This window comes from Antechinus flavipes, chromosome 4 (assembly GCF_016432865.1).
Source record: "Antechinus flavipes isolate AdamAnt ecotype Samford, QLD, Australia chromosome 4, AdamAnt_v2, whole genome shotgun sequence".
In the NCBI taxonomy this organism is placed as follows: domain Eukaryota; kingdom Metazoa; phylum Chordata; class Mammalia; order Dasyuromorphia; family Dasyuridae; genus Antechinus; species Antechinus flavipes.
This window is the reverse complement of record NC_067401.1, coordinates 387,003,370-387,023,643: the sequence shown is the minus strand read 5'-3', so window position 1 is coordinate 387,023,643 and position 20,274 is coordinate 387,003,370. Positions and strand designations below refer to the sequence as shown.

Sequence of the window (20,274 nt, the reverse complement as noted above, 5' to 3'; positions counted from 1 at the left end):
CTATGTTCCATGCACTGATAGCTACCTGCCCTCTCTCTTCCTAATTTCCCCCTTTCCAGTGGTCCAGCCCTCCCAGGAAGCCATCTCACACACATGGTATGACCATTACTACCGAGGACTTGACTCCTATTTGGCTGTCTTGCTACCTTCCCCCTTCCGCCCAGGCCCATGGGCAATGCCCCGCTCTTGGACGGTGCCTGTGGGCATCGAGGATTGCGGCCAGACCCAGCAGACCTGTAATGGGAAGCTCAAACCTGATGTCCAATATAGGTGAGGGCTGAGGTTGGGTGGGGCTGGATGGTCATGGAGAGAGAATAATTCAGCCCATCCAGTCAGGCTGGTCCAGTACCACAGGTCTGCCTGTTCTTTGGGCTCTGGGAATGTGCCAGCTATTCCTACCTTCCTGGGAAGAGATGGTGGAAACAAAGTGAGGGGGAGCCTGACCCACAAAAGCGGAGGTGGCATCCCATGGTCCTGGGAAATCCCGAGTGCTTGGTATCTTCCAGTTTAGCGTTTCCTGCTTGGGTTAATTATATTCTCTTCTCGAACTCTGAATGAATCTCCAGGTTCAGTGTTGCAGCCTTTACCAGTTCTGACCCAGTCAATCCTATGGTCTCCTTTACAGCCTTCTCAGGTAAGTAGGAAGTAAAGATGCTTCATCTATTACAGTTGGATTTGGGAACAAGGAGACAGAAGGAGAACATTTATAGGTTTTCTTTTTTCCAGCCACCTCAAAGTTTGAGACCAGGACTAGCATTTTCCACATATGGTTACTAATGTTATACATTATTATATAGATTAAGGGATAAAAAGGAAGAGAGGACGATAGAGACAGGTAGATATGATGGAAGGAGAAAGATAAAAAAAAGGAAAGGAGACAAGAGAGTGAATGGAAGGAGAGAGAAAAAATGGAGAGAGAATGAATGGAGGGAGAAAGAGAAAGGGAAAAATGAGGAGGGAGAAAAAGAAAAAGGGAGAAACAGAGAGATAGGAGAAGAGAGTGAGTAGAAGGAGAAATTAAAAATGGCAAGAGGATGAATGGAAAGATAAAGGGAGAAGAATGAGGAAAAAAGGGAAGGGGGGCAAGAGATACTAGTATATTTCATATATACATATTATATACACAAAAATATCTTATTATAGTTTTAAACTCTAATAACTTGAATGGAGGGAGAGATCAGGAAGGCCTAGTTTCAAATCCTGCAAGTTGCTTAATCTCTCTCTGTGGCTTTATTTCTTCATCTGCAAAATGGTAAAACGGTGTTGGTGAGAGGTGGGAGGTGGGGCTTGGACTCCACGGCTTTGAAGGTCTACTCCAGCTCGAAATCTGTGCTCCAGGGATCCCAGGACTGTGGTCACTCTGCCCTGTTCCCCCAAGTCTGGGTGTTTCATGGTCTCTGAGTGTTCTAGAATCCCTGGGTCAGATGGGACTGTTTACCCTGTTACCTATCTTGTGGTTGGTTGCCAGTGGAGGAGAGGGAGCATCCCCAAGAGTTGAGGGCAGGACAGAACCGAGCTTTTGAACTCCCCTTCGGGATGCCATCTAGCCTCCGTGGTAGACAGGAAGACAGGGAGGAGCTTTAGCCTCTGGAACCCATAGGGTAGGCTGCTAATTTGTTTACAAGTTTCTGATCTTCAAGGGATGGCATGAGTCTGACAGGGGAACTGGGGGGAGCCCTCAAGGGTAGCTAAATGAAAATGCCTAGATTTGGGGGGCCGGCTGGGCAACCCGGCTTTAACAGCTCCATCCTTTCCTTCGTCCTCCCCAGAGCCTCGGACCAGCGTCTCGGGGGCATCGATGCCCCTTCTGGTGGCTTCGGGCATTATATCAGGTTGCCTCTTTACCCTGTGTGCCGTGCTGGGCCTGTTGTGCTGCAGACGGGTGTGGGTTGAAAGGTAGGCCTTGTGGCTGGGGTGGCCAAAGGGGAGACAGGTTGAGGGGCTCCCCATGGGCTCCAACTGTAGTTCTAGAGATTGAGGATTTTGCCGGGTGTTGGGATCCCATGGTTGAAGAAGAATGAAATTTTCTTTGGTGGGGACCGGTTACCCCAACACTCTGATCCTCTCTTAGTCAATTTCCTTTTTGTTTTTTTTAGGACAGAAAAGAAATTCTCTGAAGAGATGACATCCTACAGCTTACGGTGAGTGTTTTTTCCTGGGCTCTTCCCTGCATGAGGCTGAGAGTTCCAGATAAGTCTACCAGATGGATTAAATACCTTATTTAGTTCTTATGGAAAAGATGAGGAGATATGGGATAGATCGTGGTTTCAGAACTGAGAGAAACCCTAGAGATTCTTGAGTCCAGTCTCCTCATTTTACTGATGAAGCGACTCAGAGTTGCACAATTAGGAAGTAACAGAGTTGGGAATTGGATTCAGATCTTTTCCAGAGTTCTCTATCCACATTAACTGTGAATGGATTCATAACTGATTGAGTATTCAGACTCAAAAATTAGTCATTAAGAGTTCCTGTCAACTTGAAAGATCTACCGTGAATCATGAATTCACGTTGGACCTTTTACTGCTTGTATAGTCTTTTCATCAGTAACTTGGATAAAGGCTTATTTGTTCATAATACAAAGCTGGGACTATAGTAAACATGATAGAAGTTAGAGTTTAGAGATTCCAAAGATCCTGGGTTAATCTAAGAAGATGAAATTTAAAAGAGAGGTAAATTATATTTAAGTTCAAAAAAAAACAATTTCATAAATACAAAATTGGAGAAGATAAGATTTATTGGGAAAAGATTGAGGATTTTGGTGGATTTTCAACTCAATACAAGTTGGACAGCTTAGTAGGACAAAAGAAAACATATTAAAGCAAAAGACATTTATTTAATCAAACAGCAGAGCAAAGTAAGAGGTAAGAAAGACTCCTTCCTTATTCATGAAAGCATATCCTTTTCCACATCATGAGTAGACCTGGGGACATAGGCTGTGAACACATTGAATATGCATAGAAGAACACAGATGGTTGATAAACATGGGTGCTTAGAAAATTTCACAGTTCAGTTTCAAGAGGCTGCTTAACATCCTCAGGGATCCCATCCCATTTTCTCTGCTAGGTTGCTGCTCTCTTGTCATCCGCTGGTCTTCAGCTTTGATTTGGCTTCCCCCATCTTTGAAGAGAGGGTTTTGGCAGCTCTTTTAACTTAAAATTCCAGTACTTTTCTTGAATCTTGTGTGATGTAGACCCCATCAAACCACACTCATCCATGACTGAGGAAAGTCTTTGGATATTTTTTTCCATCATTTTAATTTTAATTTCTTATCATGAACTTGATGCATATCAACAAACATGAATATTTATTCTCCTTTGTAAGGAACAGAGAGTTGTATAACCATGAATGAATTTACACAATTTATTTAAAATAATGTTAGCTCTAAAGCTGTCTGCTTTGTTTGCATCTCTCTCTGAACTTCTGTCCTTATTTGTGCATTAAAAATGTTTCATTGACCCATTTTTCTTTTTTGGCGTCATTATCGTTAAACCTTCTTTCCCTCTCCCATGAGTCATTTCCCTTCTCCCTCCAAAAAAAAAAAAAAGCTGTCTCTTACAAAAATTAACAATGACAAGAAAAACAAATCCACAGATTGGACAAATTTGAAAATGTGTGTCTCAGTCCTTTCCTCTGGTCCATCACTTCTCTGTTAAAAAAGATGTAGCATCCTTCGTTCTCTGTCTTCTGAAATCATTGTTAGTTACTGGATTGATCAAAGTTTTAAATCTAGAAGTCTTAAGAGTCCTTAAGTCTTAAAGTTGTTTTTCTTTTCAATGTTTTAGTCATATAAATTGTTCTCCTGGTTCTGATCACTTCCCTCTGCATTAGTTCATATAAGTCCCCCCAGATTTCTCTAAATTCATTCCTTTACTCCTGTCTTATAGTACAATAATATTTTATTATTTTATGTAGAATAATTTGTCTAACCAACTCCAATTAGTAGACACTCCCTTAATTTCCTTTTTTTTGGATCTACAACAAAAGTCCTCTTATAAATATTTATGTATATGTAAAATATGTAAAAAGACTTATTACCACTTTCTTTGGCCTCTTTGGGGTATATTCCTAGTACTGTTATCACTGGGTCTAAAAGTTAATTGAGTGATTTCTTGATTATAGTTCTGGAGTGGTTCTACCTATTAGTGCCATCCTCCTGTATGCTTTCCAACAGTTGTTATTTTATTTTTTTTTTCAATCTGATGGGTAAGAGGTAGAACATCAGAGTTGTTTTAATTTGCAGCTCTTTTATTAATGATTTAGAGCATTTTTTTTCTTTTTTATTATAGCTTTTTATTTACAAAACATGTGCATGGGCAATTTTTTCAACATTAACTCTTGCAAAACCTTCTGTTCCAAATTTTCCCCTTCTTCCCCTCACCCCCTCCCCTAACTGGCAGGTAGTCCCATACATATTAAATATGTTAAAATATATGTTAAATCCAATATATGCAGACATATTTATAGTTATCTTGCTGTTCAAGAAAAATTGGATCTAGAAAGAAAAAAAACCTGAGAAGGAAAACAAAAATGCAAGCAAACAATAACAGAAAAAGTGAAAATGTTATGTTGTGGTCCACACTCAGTTCCCACAGTCCTCTCTCTGGATATAGATGGCTCTCTTCATTACTGAACAGTTGGAAGTGGTTTGAATCATCTCATTGTTGAAGAGAACTATGTTCATCAGACTTGATCATCATGTAGTCTTGTTGTTGCCATGTATGATGTTCACCTGGTTCTGCTTATTTCACTCAGTATCAGTTCCTGTAAGTCTCTCCAGGCCCCTTTGAAATCATCCTGCTGGTCATTTCTTACATAATAATAGTATTCCATAACATTCACATACCACAATTTATTCAGCCATTCTCCAATTGATGGGCATCCACTCAGTTTCCAGTTTCTTGCCACTACAAAAAGGGCTGCCACAAACATTTTGGCACATGCAGGTCCCTTTCCCTCCTTTAAGATCTCTTTGGGATAAAAGCCCAGTAGTAACACTGCTGGGTCAAAGGGTGTGCACAGTTTGATAACTTTTTAAGCATAGTTCCAAATTGCTCTTCAGAATGGCTGGATCCATTTACAGTTCCACACTGTATTGGTGTCTCATTTTCCCCACATCCCCTCCAACATTTGTCATTATCTTTTCCTGTCACTATTTATCAATTGGAAAATGACTTGATTTCTTATAAATTTTGAGTCAATTCTCTATAATATTTTGGAAATGAGGCCTTTGTCAGAACCTTTGAATGTAAAAATGTTTTCCCAGTTTATTGCTTCCCTTCTAATCTTGTCTGCATTAGTTTTGTTTGTACAAAAACTTTTTAACTTGATAGAATCAAAATTACATATTTTGTGATCAATAATGATCTTTAGTTCTTCTTTGGTCACAAATTCCTTCCTCCTTCACAGGTCTGAGAGGTAAACTATCCGATGTTCTTCTAATTTATTTATAATAACATTCTTTATGCCTAGATCATGAATCCATTTTGACCTTATCTTGTTATATGGCGTTAAGTGTGGGTCAATGCCTAGTTTCTACCATACTAGTTTCCAAATTTCCCAGCAATTTTTGTCAAATAGTGAATTATTTTCTCAAAAGCTGTGGTCTTTGGGTTTGTCTAACACTAGATTGCCCCAAGCAAACAACAATAACAACAAAGAAGTGAAAATACTATGCTTTGGTCCACATTCAGTCTCCATAGTTTTCTCAATGGATGTGAATGGCACTTTCCATTCCAAGTCTATTGGAATTGCCTTGCATCACCTCATTATTGAAAAGAGCCAAGTCCATTGTTGTTGATCATCACATAATCTTGTTGTTTCTGTGTACAAGGTTCTCTTGGTTCTGCTCACTACTTCCCTTCTAATCTTGGCTGCATTGGTTTTGTTTGTGCAAAACCTCTTTAATTTAATGTAATCAAAATTATCCCTTTTGCATTTCAAAATATTGTCTAGTTTTTCTCTGGCCATAAATTCCTCTCTTCTCCATAGATCTGAGAGCTAGACTATCCCTTGTTCTTCTAATTTGCTTATAGTATCACCTTTTATATCTAAAACATGAACCCATTTCAATCTTATTTTGGTATGGAATGTTAGATATTGACCAATGTCTAGTTTCTGCTATCTATTTTCCAGTTTTCCTAGCAATTTTTGTCATATAGTGAGTTTTTTCCCCAGAAGCTAGAGTCTGTGGGTTTATCAAGTAGTCATTGAGGATTGTATTTTGTGAATCTAATTTATTCCACTGATTCACCACCCTTATTTCTTAGCCAGTACCAAATGATTTTGATGACCACAGCTTTATAACTGTAGTTTTAGGTTTAGTATAGCTAGGATACCTTCTTTTGCGTTTTAAAAAATTCCCTTGAATTCTTGACCTTTTGTTCTTCCAAATAAATTTTATTATTATTTTTTCTAGGCTTATAAAGTAATTTCTTGGCAATTAGGTTAGTATGGCACTGAATAATTAGACCAATATAGGTAGAATTGTCATTTTTATTGTATTAGTTCAGCCTACTCAGGAAAACTTGATATTCTTTCAACTGTTTAGATCTACCATTATTTGTGTGAAAAGTGTTTTGTAATTGTGTTCATATAATTCCTGGTTTTGCCTTGACAGGTAGACTCCCAAATATTTTATATTATCTACAGTTAAGCTAAATGGGATTAAATGAGATATATTTGAAATAATATCCTTTATTTTTACAACATATGCAAAAATAGTTTTCAGCATTCATCTTTGTAAATCCTTGTATTCCAAATTTTTCTCCCTCCCTTCCTTCATCCCTTTCCCTAGACAGTAAGTAATCCAATATATATTAAAAATGTGCAATTCTTCTATATATACATTTCTACATTTATCATGTTGCACAAGAAAAATCAGCTCAAAAAGGAAAAAATGAGAACAAAAACAAAAAAGCAAGCAAATAACAAAGGTGAACAAACTATGTTGTGATCCACATCAGTCTCCATAGTCCTCTCTCTGGATGCAGATAGCTCTCTTCATCACAAGTCTATTGGAATTGGCCTGAATCACCTCATTGTTGAAAAAAGCCACGTCCATCAGAATTGATCATTATATAATCTTGTTGCTCTGTACAATGTATTCTTGGTTCTACTCACTTCACTTGGCATCAGTTCATGTGAATCTCTTGTGAAATCATCCTGCTGATCATTTCTTAATAGAACAATAATATTCCATGATATTCATATATCATAACTTAGTCAGCCATTCTTCAACTGATGGGCATCCACTCAGTTTCCACTTCCTTGCCACTATAAAAAGGGCTGTCACAAACATTTTTGCACAAGTAAATTCTTTCCTTTTTTGATGATCTCTTGGGGATATAAGTCTAGTAGAGACTGCTGGATCAGAGTGTACACAGTTTGATAGGTCTTTGGGCATAGTTCTGTATTGCACTACAGAATGATTGGATCAATTCATAAGTCCAACAATGTATTAAGTGTCCCAATTTTCCCATACCTCCCCCCAACATTTATCACTATCTTTTTCTATCACCTTAGCCAACCCAAGAGATGTGTAGTGATACAAATTACAAATATATATATATATATTTGCTGAGGCAATTGGAGTTAAGTGACTTGCCCAGGGTCACACAGTGAGGAAGTGTTAAGTGTCTAGGACCAGATTTGAATTCACATCCTCCTGACTTCAGGGCTGGTGCTCTATACACTGTACCACCTAGTTGCCCCAAATGAGATATATTTTAAAAGTGCTTAGCATAGTTCCTGGCACATGGATTTTTAATAAATCCATCTGTCCTTCCTCCTTCTCTTCCTTCCTTTTTTCTTTCTTTCCCCCTTCCCTCCCTCCTCCCTCTCTTCTTTCTTCCTTCCCTCCTTCCTTTTTCTCTTCCTCCCTCCCTTCTTCCTTCCCTCCTTCCTTCTTCCTTCCCTCCTTTCATCCTTCCTCCTTCCCTTCCTCCCCCTCCATCCTCTCTCCCTTTCTCCCTCTGTCCTAACTTCCTTCTTCTTACCTCCTTCTTTCCTCTCCCCTCCTTTTGTCCTCCTTCCTTCCTTCTTTCTTTCCTTCCTTCCTTTCTTCCTTTCTTCCTTCCTCCCTTCTTTTCTCCTCTCCTTTCCTCTTCCCCATAAAATTGGGTGTACCTTAATTAACAAGAACCAAGTTGTTTTCCTTCCTTAGGATCCTAATCTTCCCCTAGCATCCAGACCCTTCTAGAGTGTCCATGTGGTCTACTGACTGATTGCCTCTGTCCTCAGGAACATCCGCCGTCCAATTCTTATACAGAACTTCCAACAGAGCTATGAGGATAAGATAGCCAATTCCCATCATGCTTTCTTCCAGGAGTTTGAGGTAAGGCTCCTGCTCTGCTCAGAGCCTCGTGGCAGCTCACAGTCCCAGGTGAGAGAACAGGGTCACCTCTTCCTCTTCCTCTTCCCCACAACCCCTCTTCTGAAGGATGAGGTAATGTGAAACCTGGTTCAGCTCCTTGACCACTTGTTATCTGTAGGAACTAAAGGAAGTTGGCAAGGAGCAGCCCAAACTGGAGGCAGAGCATCCTGCCAATGCCATCAAGAATCGCTACCCACATGTGTTACCCTGTGAGTACTGGCTGGCATTAGAAGGGGCCCCGAGGCTTGGGATGGGTCTGAAGCAGGGATGGCAAAGGGGCCATATTAAATGTTTGCCCCTTTAGATGATCATTCTCGAGTGAGACTGACTCCGCTGGACGATGAGCCCCATTCGGACTACATCAATGCCAACTTCATCCCAGTGAGTGCCATCTGTCCGTCCATGTGCCGTCTGTCTGTGAGGGCACTCGTCCCCGCGGCCCCCCCTTGCCTTGTCCCTATGGAGATAGACTTGTCAGCTCCTGGGCATTTGTGGACTGTGTTTGGCGGTCTGTTCAGTTTTTATCCATGTGGCACATTCATATGTTTGCTTGTATTCTTTGTGCATGTGTCCTAGTGCCATATATCTGTGCTCTGATTATCTCTGGATTCTCCTCTCCTTGCTATTGCCCTATCACCAATGACGAGGTTCTCTCCCACTGAGGTATAAAGATATGTATGTATGGGGGCACCTAGGTTAAAACAAAAGGTTCCATCTCTCCAGGTTTGAGTCCTTTGTATATGTGTATATGCTCACACTTATCTGTACCTTCACGCCTCCCGTATTCACACACATTACTGGGGGCATCACATGGGGATCTCCAGGTGCTGGTTATGAGAGGGTACCTCCTAAGGATGGTATCGGTACCCAGTGTCTGTGCCCATGGGACCCTGTCCTCTCCCCTCAGGGCTACAGCCGGTCACAAGAGTTCATTGCTACTCAGGGTCCGATGAAGAAGACCCTGAAAGATTTCTGGAGGCTGGTCTGGGAGCAGCAGGTTCACACAATTGTCATGTTGACCGTGGGCATGGAGAATGGGAGGGTGAGTAGACATACCTTGTAGGTGCCTGAAATCACCACTGGGTGTCAGTGCAGACACTTTTTCAGGAAGCCTGAGCTATATCTATCATGTTGGTGGAGGGAAGTCCTATAGTTTGGGGTGGAAGGGCAAGTCTCCCCATTTCTTCGAATAGAAAGACTGAGGCTCAAAGAAGAACAAGTTCTTCCCTGAAGCTCAAAGTAAATCCTAGAGATGATCATTTCGAGACTGATGCTCTCCGTCCCCTTCTTACCTGTTCCCATCATCTCCATCTCTGGGTACAAATAGGGCAGAGGAAGCAGACAGGAGAAATAAATCAGGTAAGAGAGAAGGATTAGAGAAGCTATAGATAGAGTGGCTATGGAAGTAGCCTGATTTATTCTGAGAATCCTAGAATGTCAAAGTCAGAAGTGGCCTTAAAGGCCATTGACTTTCCCCTTTCTCCCCACCACTGGAATGGAATAAACGGACTAGAGATGTGAGATGGCTTTTCCAAGATCACCCAGGTGGTCAATGATAGAGCCCACTTCTCAGTCAATCAACAATGTACAGAAGCTAGCTTTCATGTCTTCAGTCCTCAAGTCTTCACTCTTCCTATCCTAATTCTTTTAACCAGTCCTCATAAGGAATAGCTTCTGGACCAAGCTGTGGATGAGTAGGATTTCTCAAGTGAGAAAAGCCCTTAATATGGAGTTAAAGGATATGAATTTGAATCCCAGTCAATTAAGACAACAGATATTTATTAATTTTATATTATATTCTATGTGCTGTGCTAAGCTTTGGAGATAGAAAGGCAAAAACATGGTCCCTGCTCCCAAGAGTAGGGTTCTAATGGGGTAAACAACATGAAAAAACTTGAATGTGCAAGATCTACCCAATGTAAATGGAAGGCACCAAGCAGTGGGAACTGGGGAAAGTCTTCTGCAGAAGGTGGGATTTGATCTGAGTCTTGAAGGAAGCCAGGGAAGTCAGTAAGCAGAACTGAGGGAAGAGAGAGAGAGTGAGTATTTCAAATATGAGACAACCATTAACAGAGAGGAGGAAGATGAATTGTCATGCCTGGGGACTGGCAAATAGGCCAGTGAATTGTACATGGAAGACGGGGAAAACAGGAAGGGACCTCTTGTAGAGGATAAAGAAGACTGGATAAGAAGGGAATTCCAGGTGCTACACGTGAGTGTCCCCCAGAGCAGGATTGTGTGTGAGGCTCCCTAGGGTCCCAGAGGTAGGATAATTAAGGCGAATGAAATTGAATGGAATTAGGGAATTTTCCTGGAAAAGGTGAAATTTAAAAACCACAGCTGAGATACGACATTTCTTTGGACTTGAATAGGTTTGAAAATCTTGCTCACTATGGATTCCTGTATTCTGGAGACTCTGAGACCTCAGTTTATGAAGGGCAAAAAGTGAAACAGGATTTTTATATTTGATCTTAGAGGTAATAGAAAGCCTTTGGTATTTGAGTAGGGGAATAGCATGGTTAGAATTGTACTTTTAAGAAAATCATTTTGGCAGCTGAATGGAGTGACTTGCAGGTATTGTGATAGTCCAGGAGGGAGTTAATGAGGGGTGGTATCAGTGTTGGAAGAGAGACAGGGGCATGTAGGAGAAATGTTGTGAAAGTAGAAATGCAAGATTTGGCAAAAGATTGGATATCTGGGGTGAGTATAAATGAGGAATTAAGGATGATACCCAAGTTTGTGAGTCTGACTAACTGGGAAGATGGTTGTTCCTTCCCCATAAGTTGAAAGCTTTTTTTTTTAAAACTAAATCCTGTTTTGAACATGTTAAGTTTGAAATATCTCATAAGTAGCTGACAATATGAGTGTGGAGCAGAGAGAAGTTAGGGTCTTTTATATAGATCTGGGTGAGAATCATCCATATAGAAATGATTGTTCAATCCATGGAATTTAATGATATCACTAATCAGGATAGTGTAGAGGGAATAGAAAAGATGGTCAGGATGAATCCTTGGGAAACACACAAAATTAAGGTCTTGACCTAGATGAAGATCCAGCAGATGAACAGAGAAGGAACAACTGGGTAAGTAGAAGGAGTAATAGAAGACATCAGTATCATGAAAACCCAGGGAGGAGAGAGTATTTAGAAGAGGATGCCTGATGTTGGAAGGCTACCAAGAGGTCAAGAAGGATGAAAATTTAGAAGAGGCTGCTGAATTTGGCAATTAGGAGCTCATTAATGGTGTTGTGTGACTATGGTCAAATTACTTAAACTCACCTCCATTTCCTCATCAGCAAAATCATGGGAGGGTTTCTTGGTTTTCTAGGACTGAAATCCATCATCTTTTGGTCATAGGTGTTTGACTGATGGAAAAGAGATGAGGAGAGACATTCTAGGAAGAAGGCACAGCATGGACAAAGGAGTGGAAGCTAGTCCTTTTGGGCTAGAGTGATAGAGATTCGGGGGATTGGAGGTGGGGTGATAGGTGGGAAGTTCTTACTGCGCTCCTTGCTACGTTCTTCTTCCACATCTCCTTTGTTCCCTAGGTGTTATGTGAGCATTACTGGCCATTAGATTCCACCCCAGTCACCTATGGCGAGATCACCATTCGCCTCTTAGTAGAGGATAAAGAAGAAGACTGGACAAAAAGGGAATTCCAGGTGCTACACGTGAGTGTCCCCCAGAGCAGGATTGTGTGTGAGGCTTCCTAGGATCCCTGAGGTAGGAGAACTAAGGTGAATACAATTGAATGGAATTAGGGAATTTTCCTGGAAAAGGTGAAATTTAAAAACCACGACTGAGAGAAGACATTTCTTTGACTTGGATAGGTTTGAAAATTGTGCTCACTATGGATTCCTGTATTCTGGAGACTCTTGAGACCTCAGTGTAATACATGTTAAGCAAATTAAAAAAAAACTAACTCCCGAAGAACAGAATTTTTTGTCATGTAAAATGTGTGCAAATGTCACATGGAAAAGTGTCCGTGATGTCCTTCCTATATTGTGCCTATGTCAGTCTGCTTTGCATCCCTCCCCAAGGTCCATCCCCACCCTGTAAATCCCATCTTGGACAATCGGAATTTAGAAAGGATGTAAGGAGAGACTCATTTACCCTCACCAGTAGTTCTGCCTTTGTATTCTATCTTTAAGGGCAGAGGAAGTAGCCTGGAGACAGTCAGAGGTTGACGGCTTCCCAAGTTTAAGGAATGGCCCAAGACTGTCCCTAGCCCTGCTGAGAGCCCAGCTAAGCCTCCAACTCAGACCGAGTCCCAAGTTTGAGCCCTTCCCTGCAGAGCCATAGGAAAAATAGGGAGCTTTCCTCTCCGCCATGATCCTCCCTCCTGCCCAGGGCCCCCAGAACCAGGAACGCTGGGTCCAGCAGCTACAGTTCACAGCTTGGCCAGACCACGGTGTCCCTGAGGCCCCCAGTTCCTTGGTGGCTTTTGCAGAGTTGGTACAGGAGCGAGTACAGGCCGCCCCCAGCATATCTCCCACCTTGGTGCACTGCAGGTGAGTGATGGAAGAAGAGGCGCTGATTCTAATGGGCTGGAGGCCTAGGGGAGGGGGAATGCTGGGGGCTGTTGAGAAAGCTCCGGAGAGATTAATTCTGGTCCTTTGCCCAGATCAGCCTTCTTGCTCCCCCACATCCCCCCCACTATCCCATTCCTCACCATGATACTTTCCCAATCCCCTTCCTTACCAGGATCCCCAAGTCCCCAGTGCCGTCTCTTTTCCCACCCCGTTTCCTCTAGAACTCAGCCTTTAACATAGCATCCCTACCTCTTTCTGCCCCTCATCCCCACCATCCCCCCCACAGATTTCTTTCTCCTGTTCTATGTTGGCCGCCATGCTGGGTGCTGGGGTGTATGTATTTATGGGAGGGGGCTGCCCAAAGCCAGATAAGCCACGTTATCCCTGCCCTTATCCTGACCTCATTCTTCTCCTCCCAGAGCCCTTTTCCTATTTGCCCCCTTTGCCCCCTCACCTCCTGTTGAGTCAGACTAGGCCAGACCAACCAAGAGAAATGATTGGTCGGGCCCCATTGTCTGGCCTGGGGCCCTAAAAGGGACTGGGACTCTGCTCACCTGGGACTCCCCTCAGCGCTGGTGTGGGCCGAACTGGCACCTTTGTGGCCCTGGTTCGGCTCCTACAAGAGCTACAAGAGGAACAGGTGGTGGATGTGTTCTACACAGTGTATGCCCTGCGGCTGTACCGGCCCCTCATGATCCAGACCCCGGTGAGCACCAGGGCTGCTGAGGGAAGGAGTCACGGGGAAGATGGGGAAAGAATGGAGAGGAGAGCAGGAGGGCAAATGGCTGGTGGGGTGGAGGGCCTGAGGGTGCTCAAGTGGCCATCCTGGAAAAACCTGGGTACAGTTAAGGTAGGCATAATTATCTTATTTTATGATTCTTTAACATCAATTTTTTTTTCAAATTAGCAAAAATCTATTTTATCTTTTTCCTACTTCTCCATCCTTGAAAAAAGAAGAAAACCTTATAACAAATATGAATAGTCAAGCAAAATAAATTCCCATGTTGGTTGTATCCAAAAAAATCTTAATTTGTACCTTGAGTCTATCACTTCTTCTCTGTCAGGAAGTTTCCCAAATTTTTGCCCAGTGTGTGTCTGGCACAGAGTAGGCCCTGTTATATAAAGGTTCCCTATAATCCCCACTACATAGAGCCCAAGAGACAGAAGCTCCACATTCTAATCCCACCCCAGATCACCAGCTTTGTGGCTGTGTAAGACATCGGCATTCATAGGATCAGAGACCTAGGTTGGTAAGGATCTCAGAAGGAATCTAGTCCCCAAGGCCCAGAGAGATTAAATGATTGCCCAGAGTCATATAAGAAGTAACCATCTCAAGTAGAATTTGAACCTGGGTTGTTTAATTACAGACTCGTTCCACAGACGTTTCTAGTTTTCCAGCTCTGCCATTCTGGTGTTTCCATAGATGATACCCAAATCCCTTATGAACATGGGATTCTCCTCCCCCCAACCCTACTAGCTGTCCCACTGAGAAGGTGCGAGGTTGGACTCTCCTGTCTCCTGCTTCTTCCCACCAGATCCAGTACATCTTTCTGCACAGCTGTCTGCTGGACAAGATTCTGGAGGAGCCAGCTGAGTCCCTTGTGTAAGTCCTGACCCTTCTTCCTCTCTTAGGGCCCTTAGTCTGAGAGGGGAGGCCCTGGCACAGATGAAGCTGCCCAGCTGGCATCTTAGAGTGTTCCCCTCTCCTTCCAGCTCCCGGCCTATCCTCGTGAAGAACTTCTCCCAACATCACGCCAAGAGATTGGCCCACTCCAATGCTGGCTTCCTCAAGGAATATGAAGTGAGATCTGGCTATCCCTTGCCCACCCTCAGCTAAATTCTGGTGCCATTGCCCAAGATCATCTCTCTTACTGTCCATCCACTTTGATGGTGGGGCCCCCTTGGTGACGTGGGCCCGTGCACATTGCCTTTCTCCCTAGCTCCTTCTGGAGGCCATCAAGGACCAGGATAATTCTTCCCTACACCAGCTGGGCAGTGCCATCTCCCAGCTCCTCCCCTGTAAGTCAGAGGGACAGAGAAAGGGGAACTCATCTCTGATCGCAGGGTGGGAACTGTTCCTGTTACCAGCTAAGAGGGGACCATGGCTTTATGTGTAAACCAGGGGTGGGAAACCCACCTGAAAAAGATTCCTCATTTTGAGATCCCAGGGACCTGGGAGGTACCATCACCTGGACCGGTAGAATTGTGCTATATTCATTGGGTTCTAGTTAAGTGTCAGTGTAGCTTCAGCTTCAAATATTCTGAGCCTGCCCCTTGCCACCCAGCAGCAGGAACTTGGTGGGAGATGCCAGGTGTTGCCGGGTGGGTAATTTTGATCCTCCCTTGCAGAAAGGCAGTTTGTTCTTTCAACTGGGGAAGGAACCCAGACCCAAAGAAATGAAAGGGCTAAAAAAGGGGGGGCTGAACCCCCCGAACTGGCTGTGGTATGGCATTGTACTCCACTGGGTTGGCAGGCAGCAAACTTGGGTCAGAGTCATTTCTTTACGGTTTCTTCATCTGTGGAATGAAGACATTGTACTAGAGATGATTTAAGGGTCTTTCTACCTCTAAAGTTCTGTGAGCCTAGCTAAAGATGAAATAGCCAATCTTTACTTAGGGGAAGGGCCAGCCTGCCTTCCTACACCGACTAAGCAGGATGCTTCAGCTAGGTTGGCTGAGAGCAGAACTCTGGAGCCAGAGGGCAGACAGATTTCTTGTTATTGAATTGTTTAAGTCATGACTGATTCTCCATGACCCCATTTGGGGGTTTCTTGGCAGAAATATGGGAGTGGTTTGCCATTTTCTTCTCAAGCTCTTTTGTAGATGATGAAAGGGAGATAAGCAGAATTAGGTGGCTTGCCCACCTAGTCCCATAGCTAGTAAGTGTCTAAGGCCATATTTGAACTCAGGTTTCTGACTCCAGGCCTGGCCCTTTATCCAATGTGCCACTAGCTGCAAGCTTTTCTTAATGATAACACCTCTCACTTATGCAGCTCTTTACACTTCATAAGCTACTTTACATACATTATCTTATTGGATCCTCTCAGCATAAGGCCTGGGATTTAATCTATGTATTTTTTTCACTAATGCACATAATAACCTTGTTTAGGGACATGAATTATTTTGGCCAAAAATGTTCATCGTTTGATAGCCAATCTAGGGTGATTAGTTTCTTCTACCTTGAGTCTCCCTCCTCCCTCCCTCCCTCCCTTCCTTCCTTCCTTCCTCCTTTCCTTCCTCTCTCCCTCCCTTCCTCCCTCCCTCCCTTCCTTCCTCCCTTCCTTCCTCCCTCCCTTCCTCCCTTTCTTTCCTGCCTCCCTTCCTTCCTTCCTTCCTTCCTTCCTTCCTTCCTTCCTTCCTTCCTTCCTTCCTTCCTTCCTTCCTTCCTTCCTTCTTTCCTTCCTTCCTTCCTTCCTTCCTTCCTTCCTTCCTTCCTTCCTTCCTTCCTTCCTTCCTTCCTCCTTCCTTCCTCCCTTCCTTCCTTTCCTCTCTCCCTTCCTTTCCTCTCTCCATTCCTTTCCTCACTCCCTTCCTTCCTCCCTTCCTTCCTTCCTTCCTTCCTTCCTTCCTTCCTTCTTTCCTTCCTTCCTTCCTCCCTTCCTTCCTTCCTCTCTCCCTTTCTTCCTTCCTTCTCTTCCTTTCCTCTCTCCCTCCCTCCCTCCCTCCCTTCCTTTCCTCTCTCCCTCCCTCCCTCCTTCCTTCCTTCCTTCCTTCCTTCCTTCCTTCCTTCCTTCCTTCCTTCCTTCCTTCCTTCCTTCCTTCCTTCCTTCCTTCCTTCCTCCTTCCTTCCTTCCTTCCTTCCTCCCTCCCTCCCTTCCTTCCTTCCTTCTCTTCCTTCCTTCCCTCTTTTTTTCCCTCCCTCCCTCCTTCCCTCTCTTGATCCTTAAATGGATCAGCCTGGAAACTTTCACATCCTCATTTCCAATCTCTGCTGATTTGCCCCTCCTTAAATCACCCATTGATTCCCTCTTCCTATTTGACTCCTTGTTCTGATGTCAGACTTCATGCTGATACCCAGGTAATTTAGCACAATGTAACTCAAGCAGTCCATTAACTTCATCCTCCCCTACTAGTAGGGATTACAGGAATGCACTGCTATGCCCTTTCTAAGCCTCATCTGTAAAATGGGGTCAGTAATACCTACAGTAAATACTACCTCACAGAAATGTTGTGAAGTTTAAAGGGGATAATTTAACTAAAGCTCTTTGCAAGTTTGAAATCATTCTATAAATGTCACTTATCATCTCTATTGTTTTCTTCTTATTTTATATTTGATGTAGTTCACTTAGAATAATTCTGGGACAGATAGATATTTTACTATTTTGTGTTTGATGACTTTGCAGGGGATGGGGAGAAATGATTGTTTTTCGTTATTGACTAAGCTTAGGAATATTCATCTTCTAGGGACTCACTGAAAACATCTCTGAGGCAAGTCTAGTAGGGGCATCACTACTGGATTGATATGTCCTTCATTCCTCTCTCACAGGCTCTTGACTTCAGCCAGGTTTCTGTTTGAGAGTTTTTCATTCCCTGTCAATGGGAGAGTAGATGAATTAAGTATGTCAATCTTTATTAAAAATGTTATTCTAATTTTTTGTGCAGCCATGTTATCCAGGAGCTTGAGGATTGCAGTTTTTTCTGTCAAGATGCTCCAGTTTTAGGACAGTTTGTGGAGTGGGATTGAGGTCGCTATATGGCTCAGTGGCTAGAGTGCCAGGCCTGGAGTCAGGAAAACCTGCGTTCAAGATTCAGATATTTACTATCCCTATGACCCTGGGCAAGCCCCTTAATCCACTGGAGAAGGAAATGACAAACTACTCTGGTATCTCTGCCAAGAAAACCCCTCATAAGATCACAAAGAGTCGGACACAACAACAAGTGGTATGGTTTCAAAGACCTTTTGCGGTGTGTCTGTAGGATTTTCCAGCCATTAGTTTAGGAAGAATAGCCAGCTTCTGGTGTGTAATTCTGACCACTTCAGGCACTTTTTTCCAGCTATTGTGAAGGTGCTCAGTTTTGCAAATTAGAGTGTAGTGCAGCTTCCAGAATTTCTTTGCAAAAGTCTGTTCTTGTTATCTGGACTTGGTCATCAGATGGCAGGACATCAGTCCCCAGGACTTGTCTCTCTCTGAAGTCACACTGGCTTAGCTTGGTTGCGTTTCCCTGCCTCAATGAGTGTGGGGAGACTCAGGGGGGGGGAAGGGAGTGGCCCCTTCAGCCTCCCAACCATTCCCCTCTCCTCCTGCTTCACAGATGAGCGTTGGAAAGTGAAGTTTTCTCCTGCGGAGCAGAATCCTGTCCACTCTGTTCAGGCCTGGCTCTTTCCAGTGAGATGTTGCCCCCTGGGACTTCCCTCATTCCTTGCCCCTTGCCCCCTTCCCTCCCCCCTCCCCCCTTGCACCTGCCCGGTGCTGACATTGTCAGGGTTTGTGATTGGGGGTGGGTGGTTGGAGGTACCTTGGCAGTTTCGGGGGTAGCCTCAGTCGAGTTCTCCCACAGGGGGGGCCCTCTGGCCGAGACCAGGTAGCATTGGCAGGTCCTGTAAAGGCGGAAGAGTTCTGGCAGCTGGTGTGGGAATATGAAGCTTGTGTGGTAGTCTCCTTGTGCCCACTGGACACTCAGAACGAGGTGAGGGGCTCGGGGTGTGGGGGGGAGAGCAGGAGGAAGCTGGCAGGGGAGCCGGCCATGAGTGGGCACTGAGATGGCATTCCTTATCCAGGGATGGTGGCCGGTGTCGGAGCAGCCCCTCTATACCAAGTCACTGGCTGTCCACTGGGTAGCCGAGAGCGAAGCGGCAGGATGGTCTTGCCTTCATTTGAATATCACACATGTAAGTACCGGAACAGGGAGGATGGGGTGAGGGCCAGCCTTGGGGAGGGGGGAGGAAGCCGCCCAGGTCCGGGTCCCACACTTGCTCTCCCTGCATCGCCCACAATGGGGAAGCAGGGAGGAAAGAGAGGCCCTTGGTGGTCCATCACCCTCTGCCTCCCACCCTTCCCTTGGGTCTCCAGGAGAAGGAAGAGAAGGAGCTCCCGGTGGATCTGCTACGATTCCCATGCTGGGAATGTGGGCAGGAGCCTCCTGCCCAGACCTTGTTGCCCTTCCTGAGCACTGTGGGCCAGTGCTGCTCACAGGCTGGAGGCAAGAAGCCAGCCACGCTGCTGGTGTACTCCAGGTACCAAAGAGAAATGGGGAGGGCTCGGGAGGGAAGGCTAGACTTGTATTCTGATCTCCCGGACCGGGGACCAAGTCCCTCCATTGTGCTCATCTCTTAAATGGGTCCCATGTATCCAGTGTCCCCTTCTCACCTATCAGCCAACGCATGCTTATTAAGTCCTCACTAAGGACTGGCCTGGGAGCCATGACCCTCACCTGCCTCACAGGGATGTTAGCCAAGCATTGAGCGTGCTCCCATTGAGGGCTTCCTTCCCCACCCCCATTGCAGCTCAGGAATGGTCCAGCTGGGGATGCTCTTGGCCATGGAGCGGCTCCTGGAGCAGGCAGGATCCCAGTGCTCAGTGGACGTGTTTGGGGTGGTCCTGCAGTTGGCGCAGGCCTGTGGCTCCATGACGCCGACGCTGGTGAGAGATGGGAGGGAGGAGCCCATCCCTGGGATGTGGGGAAGGGCGGAGGTTCGGGCCAGAGCTGCTCAATGTGGGCACCAGGGGGCGTTGCCGACCACCTCTGCTCCTCCTCTGCTTCTGGAGAGCACTTCTGACGCCGGGGGAAGACCCCTCAGGAGGCAGAAATCTAGAAAGGGATTTTAGAAATCCTCATCAGAATCAAGAAGCTGATAGCTGGATTCTTCCCTGGGCCCTGGGTTTTACCCGCCCAGAGACAGCTCCTTACTCAGACCCTTCCCCTTCCCCTTTCTCTCTAGGATCAGTACATTTACCTCTATGGTTGTGTGGGCAGTGCCCTGACCCGTGAGCTAGCCTAAGGGAAAGGGGACAGCTGCCCAGGAGTCGGAGAGTCTCGGAGCCCCTCTGCTATGGATTCAGATTGGACCTGGCGTGGCCAATGTGGTAGAGTTTCAGGAACCTGGCCTGGTTCCCCCTGATGTCCATTCCCCAAACTAGGAAATTGTTGTGGGCTTCTGGAAATAAACATAGATGATCCAAAACAAAGGCTGGGTGTGTTCTGTCATCTCCTCCTCCTCCCATCTCAGCTCCTGCTGGGGCTGGGAAAGGGTCAGAGCCAGGGACTGGTCCAGTGAAAAGAGAATAGGAAAGGTCCCTTATGCTTCATTCTTATTTCAAAGTGAAGGGGAAGAGGAGGGAGCTGCTAGGGGCTGGAGAAATCAGATTCCAAATGGAGTTGCTAAAAGAAAGAATTAGTGCTTCTTGGAGGTAAATAACAACAACAAAAAAATA

The 20,274-nt window shown here is 44.7% G+C and overlaps 1 protein-coding gene across 1 annotated transcript in view; it reads left to right on the top strand.

Moving 5' to 3' along the window:
• LOC127562720 (receptor-type tyrosine-protein phosphatase V-like) overlaps positions 1-20,028 on the top strand; it is a 35,509-nt gene extending 15,481 nt beyond the window's left edge. The window contains exons 15-34 of the mRNA XM_051998647.1: positions 60-270; positions 567-634; positions 1,770-1,896; positions 2,097-2,141; positions 8,239-8,332; positions 8,490-8,580; positions 8,676-8,752; positions 9,279-9,413; positions 11,918-12,040; positions 12,720-12,880; positions 13,472-13,607; positions 14,437-14,504; positions 14,615-14,702; positions 14,842-14,920; positions 18,155-18,228; positions 18,401-18,529; positions 18,621-18,731; positions 18,913-19,076; positions 19,347-19,482; positions 19,782-20,028. Of these exons, the coding sequence (XP_051854607.1) occupies positions 60-270; positions 567-634; positions 1,770-1,896; positions 2,097-2,141; positions 8,239-8,332; positions 8,490-8,580; positions 8,676-8,752; positions 9,279-9,413; positions 11,918-12,040; positions 12,720-12,880; positions 13,472-13,607; positions 14,437-14,504; positions 14,615-14,702; positions 14,842-14,920; positions 18,155-18,228; positions 18,401-18,529; positions 18,621-18,731; positions 18,913-19,076; positions 19,347-19,482; positions 19,782-19,841 (2,177 nt within the window). The 3' untranslated portion in view covers positions 19,842-20,028. The remainder of the gene's footprint in view (positions 1-59; positions 271-566; positions 635-1,769; positions 1,897-2,096; positions 2,142-8,238; positions 8,333-8,489; positions 8,581-8,675; positions 8,753-9,278; positions 9,414-11,917; positions 12,041-12,719; positions 12,881-13,471; positions 13,608-14,436; positions 14,505-14,614; positions 14,703-14,841; positions 14,921-18,154; positions 18,229-18,400; positions 18,530-18,620; positions 18,732-18,912; positions 19,077-19,346; positions 19,483-19,781) is intronic.
• Positions 20,029-20,274: the final 246 nt, after the last annotated feature.